This window comes from Coenobita brevimanus, unplaced genomic scaffold (assembly GCF_032717465.1).
Source record: "Coenobita brevimanus isolate Jiangsu-jjx unplaced genomic scaffold, ASM3271746v2 jjx.HiC_scaffold_1986, whole genome shotgun sequence".
Taxonomy (NCBI): Eukaryota; Metazoa; Arthropoda; class Malacostraca; order Decapoda; family Coenobitidae; genus Coenobita; species Coenobita brevimanus.
In genome coordinates, this window is record NW_027642871.1 from 104,864 (window position 1) to 110,026 (window position 5,163).

At 44.9% G+C, this 5,163-nt stretch overlaps 1 protein-coding gene across 1 annotated transcript; it reads right to left on the reverse strand.

Moving 5' to 3' along the window:
* Positions 1-4,335: 4,335 nt before the first annotated feature.
* Positions 4,336-4,659, reverse strand: LOC145389729 (zinc finger BED domain-containing protein 5-like). Its single transcript, XM_080264923.1, has one exon. It carries the CDS (start codon positions 4,657-4,659, stop codon positions 4,336-4,338), a length of 324 nt encoding a protein of 107 aa, XP_080121049.1.
* Positions 4,660-5,163: the final 504 nt, after the last annotated feature.

The window sequence follows — 5,163 nt, forward strand, 5'->3', positions numbered from 1 at the left end:
TTGTTCTTGGTGTCTCTGGACCACTTTATTCAGTTTAAAACTACTCGTGAACAGTTGTTGAGTAACCCTGATCTGTCTGGTTGAGCAGACCTATCAATCTCAAGCAAGCAGCTCCCCCTGCAGGGCCGTGCCATGCAGTGAACCAATGTTTCCTTGCAGTGGACAGCACCTTGCCACTGCCAGGTGCGGGCAAGAGTATGGAGGTTGGGTTGCCAGACGGAATTTGCATCTGCATCCAGTAACAGGGACGCCATAGTAGGCTGCACATCATGCTGCTGTTTGGTGTTATGGTTACCACCCAGCGTTGTACAGTAAAGGGTTGCCATGGTTACCCCATAGTAGGCTGCACATCATCTATACCACAGTAGGCTGCACATCATCCTGCTGTTTGGTGTTACGGTTACCACCCACTATTGTAAAGGGTTGCCATGGTTACAGGAAACCAGTAGGCTTGTCACTCAGTGTAGAGCCACTTGAAGTGGAAAGAAGATTAATTAAAAGCAATGGGAAGGATGGAAAACAGGAAGAGAAGAGGCCAGACACAGAAAGGGAACGACAGGTGAAGGAAGAGGTAGACAGCACTACATCAAGTGAGTGGATGATAGTGGGACAGATACAAATAGGGAATGACGAATGAAAGAAGTAGGCAGCACTACATGAAGTGAGTGGATGATAGTGGCCAGCAGCCACCACTGCACCCGGGTATAGTATAGGGATTAAAGAAGGTTATACTGTATCTAACCTCGCCAGTCTCTCCTAAGCTGAATATAAACACCTAGAGGTAGCAAGAATAATCTGAAGCATATGTTTGGTCATGTGGAGAGGATGGAGAATGAGAGACTGACGAGGAGAGTATATGAGTGAGGTGGAGACAAAGAATGAGATGGAGGAATGGAATGGAGAAATATATGAGAGAAGGGAGTGTGAGTTGGAGGGAGGGGAGTCAAGTGGCAGAGGACAGAACACCGTGGAGGCAGTTTGTCTGTGGCTACCCCTTACAGGTTTAAGTGATGTGGTAATAGATAATGTCAGTGGATCGAAGGGGTTATATTTTCAATAATTTACAGAAAAAAAAAAACAATACAGTTCCATTTCTACCAATAAAGATGGTTTGCCACTTTGCTTTGGTGGTGGAGAGGGACGCCTTCATGTGGTGGCACTGATATGTCTGGGCGGCTACACTGCATGGTTAAATAACACCCCCAGCTACTGCCCTGCCCCCCGAAAAGTGGAGGGTGGACTACGGCAGGACAACTTAAGCCAGCAGTCCACCGGTTTGACGTGTCAGATGAACCTGGGGCTACATTATTATTAACTTGTACTACCACTACTACTGTGACACTACTACTACTACTACTGTGGTACTGCTGCCACCACCACTACTACTACTACTATTGCTACTGCTACAACAACTACTTACCTACCGTACCATCACCAGTCTCCTCTGCTTTACAGTACTTTTATTTTTCCACACCAGACTTACTCGTACAGTGAAAGTCTTGTGTAGGTAGTCAACAACCTTTAATCATTATTCTCTCCCTTACTGTCTTCTCTCCAGTGTTTTGTTCCTTTGCTTATCATGTGTCTTGGCTGTGAATTACTGCCATATGATCCCTGACAGGCGCTGGGAATGCAGTATTGAATTCATTTTAGTAGTCAGCATCTTTTAGTACCGGGTAATTATTCTCTCCCTTACTGTCTTCTCTCCAGTGTTTTGTTCCTTTGCTTATCATGTGTCTTGGCTGTGAATTACTGCCATATGATCCCTGACAGGCGCTGGGAATCCAGTATTCAGTTCAGTGCCACCTTATTCTATCTGTTGGTATTTGTCCCCAGGTGGCATGGTGGTTGTGTGCAGCAGTTTGGTGCAGAATAGTGGCGATACGTGACTGGTGGAGAAGGCCAGATGGACGACTCGTTACCATGGCAACCACCTGATGCTTACCGTGAGCATTGTCTTTGTAATAGACTTTTATTTTTGTTTTTGTTTTTTGTAAGCTTATTGATATACTCGACAGATTTTATTATTATATACTAACGGTAAAATAGGTCTTTGCATTTTGTCAACTTTTTTTCCATCTATCCATCTATCTATCGCCAGACACTTTCATCACGCAAGGGATGGCCACAAACAAATCGCCTCCATGTCATTCTGTCCGCCATTTCGCTTCCCTGCTTCCAACTCGCATCGCCTTCTCATATACCTCTCCATTCCATCCCTCCATCTCATCCTTGGCCTCCACCTCACTCACGTACACTCGTCTCGTTAGTTTCTCGCTCACTATCCTATCCATCATCTTGATAATACTTGCAAGTCATGATGGTTGGGTGGGTTGCAGTGATGTAAGTGGCTGCCCGTGGGTTAGAGAGAGAGAGAGCAGAGGAACAAACTGCAGCATGGCTAAGAGATGTGATTTAGAGAGTGAGAGAGAGTGCCCATGAGTTAGAGCAGAAGAAGAATCTATCTATCTATAGCCCGACGCCCTAATCCCGCAAAGGGTGGCCGCAGACAAAACGCCTCCAAGTCGCTCTGTCACCCACCATTTGACTACCCTCCCCCCAACTCACCCCCCCCTCCCTCATATACCTCTCAACTCCATCCCTCCACCTCATCCTCGGTCTACCTCTCCCTCCCTCCACCTCACCTACATACACCCTCTTAGTCAGTCTTTCATTCTCCATTTTCTTCACATGTCCAAACCACCTCAGTGTATTCCTCCTAATCTTCTCAAGAAGAAACAACTGCCGTATAATTAAGGGATATTATTTACAGAGAGAGAGTGCCCATGAGTTAGAGCAGAAGACGAAACTGCCGTATAATTAAGAGATATTATTTACAGAGAGAGAGTGAATGAGAATGGCCATGAGTTAGAGCAGAAGACGAAACTGCCGTATAATTAAGAGATATTATTTACAGAGAGAGAGTGAGTGAGAATGGCCATGAGTTAGAGCAGAAGAAACTGCCGTATAATTAAGAGATATTATTCAGAGAGAGAGTGAGTGAGAATGGCCATGAGTTAGAGCAGTGGTTGCCAACCTTTTTTCCAGGCGACCCCAATCCTGCACATGTAGCCATGACCGCGACCCCACTGGTTTTATACACTGTATGTAATGTATTATTGTATATTACTGGTTGTACGCTGTAACAGTACAGGGCAAGTGTAATTAATAGCCGTGTAAGAGAGGTACTGTAAGGTTGAAAAAGACAAAATTAACATCATTAAATGTTATTTTAGTTATAGAAATTTAAAGGCTTCATTTGAACCAAAACATCCACTTCTGAAACAATATTTTGTCACATTCCACAAAGACAAACTAAAATAAAAATGTTTTTTATCAGCTGATACATTGATTTTAATGGGGGCCTTGGGCCAGGATCTGGCTGGTAAGCATTTCCATTCATGGCTCAGTCGTAGAAAGTGCTACCTTCAAAGCATGTTCAGGGTGCAGCCAATTTCTGCTTTTCGTTTTGATGGCAGCCAGATATGCAAACCCTGATCCGCACAAATAGGTTGTAACGAACGGCAACAGCACTTTCACAGCCTCACTGCCGAGGCCTGGTTTCTCCTTCACAGTAGTCCAGAACACTGCTAGTGACTGTTTCATCATGTTGCACCTCGATGAGCTCCTCTTGCAGATTTGGGATGGAAGACTCTTCTTCTGAGAGGTCTTCGACGTGGACATCGAAGGGTCTGCGCACCCATTTGTATTTCTCATGCAACTCTTCATCCGGAATATATGTCAATCTCCTCACTCAGCTTCTCAAGGTGCTCATCAATACACTTTGTTCGTCCACAAGCGTGACGTCTTCATCTTCCTGAAAAAGGTTGAAGAGTGGAAAGGATGCAGTTTTCCCCGCTCAATCGTTCCCTTCCACGACCTCAGTTTCGCCTTGAATGCCTTGAGCTTTTCTGACACAAAGAGATGAGTTTTTTCTGTTCCTTGCATGGATATATTCAGCAGATTTAACACTGTAAATATGTCTGTTGGATATGCCAGTTTAAGCAACCACCTTGGTTCAGTAAGCCTTGATGCCAGTGCATGTTTCTTCTCGTTCAAGAAGATTTCAACCTCTGCACGCATTTCAAACACTCTCTAGAGCACTTTCCCTCGGGACAGCCACCTGACACAAGAGTAGTAAAGCAGGTGTTCATATTCCCACCCCGTATCAGAGCACATCTGACTGAACAGCCTGGAATTCAGAGCTGATGGTTTAGTAAAATTCACTATTTGAATCACATCTTCTGTCACGGAGTTAAGCTCAAGTGACAGTTTCCGGGAGGCAAGGTTTTCCCGGTGGAACAGACAATGAGTCACTATCCCAGCGGTGTCGACTTATTTTACCCTAGCGGTGAAACCCTGATGTGCCCCTAGCATTGCAGGTGCACCATCCGTGCACACACTGAAGCACTGATCCCAGCTGGGGCCTTCTTTCTTGATGAAGCTGTCAACCAGCTTGAACAGATCTTCACCTGTTGTTGTCGTCTCCAGTCGTTTACAGAACAGGAATTTCTCTTCCATGTCATTCTTCCCTTGGCACCGCACATATACCAAGAGCTGTGCATCGTCACTGACCTCAGTTGACTCATCCAACTGCAAGCTGAAGTTTCCGCTCTCCTTGATGGCAGCCACTACCTGTTCTTTGATGTCTTCCGACATCTCTTGAATCCGTGTCTGACAATGGAAGTTTTTTTTTTTTTTTTTTATTTTTTTTTTTTTCACCGCATCATCTCCCAAAATAGTACAAACCACATCAAGACTGCTGGCTTCACGAACTTCTTCCCAGTTGTATGTGGTTGTTTACACTTAGCAATTCTTTTTGCAGCCAGATAGGATGCAATTGTTGCTTGTTGAACATAATACACTCCTGTGTTCATAGGGGTGTCTAACCGCTGACTCTTCAGTTGTTTTTCTTTCCTCTTCAAATACTGGCGGTCTTTCCCCGCCAGCGTCGGGTGTTTTCCGTGGAGATGGCGCTCGAGCTTGTTTTCTTTAAGCGACTCATGGCTGAGCACTTCCCCACATCTAACACATTGAGGTTTTTCGACCCCACGATCGATGAGAAGCGTAAACCCAGTGTCAAGGAATTCTTCTTTGTACATCCGCTTTCTGGACGTCACTGAAGAATCTGAAATGAAATATATACTTGCTTAACAATAAATC

Coding starts and splice junctions, on each gene's coding strand:
- LOC145389729 (XM_080264923.1), bottom strand. CDS start 4,659: ATGTCGGAAGACATCAAAGAACAGGTAGTGGCTGCCATCAAGGAGAGC.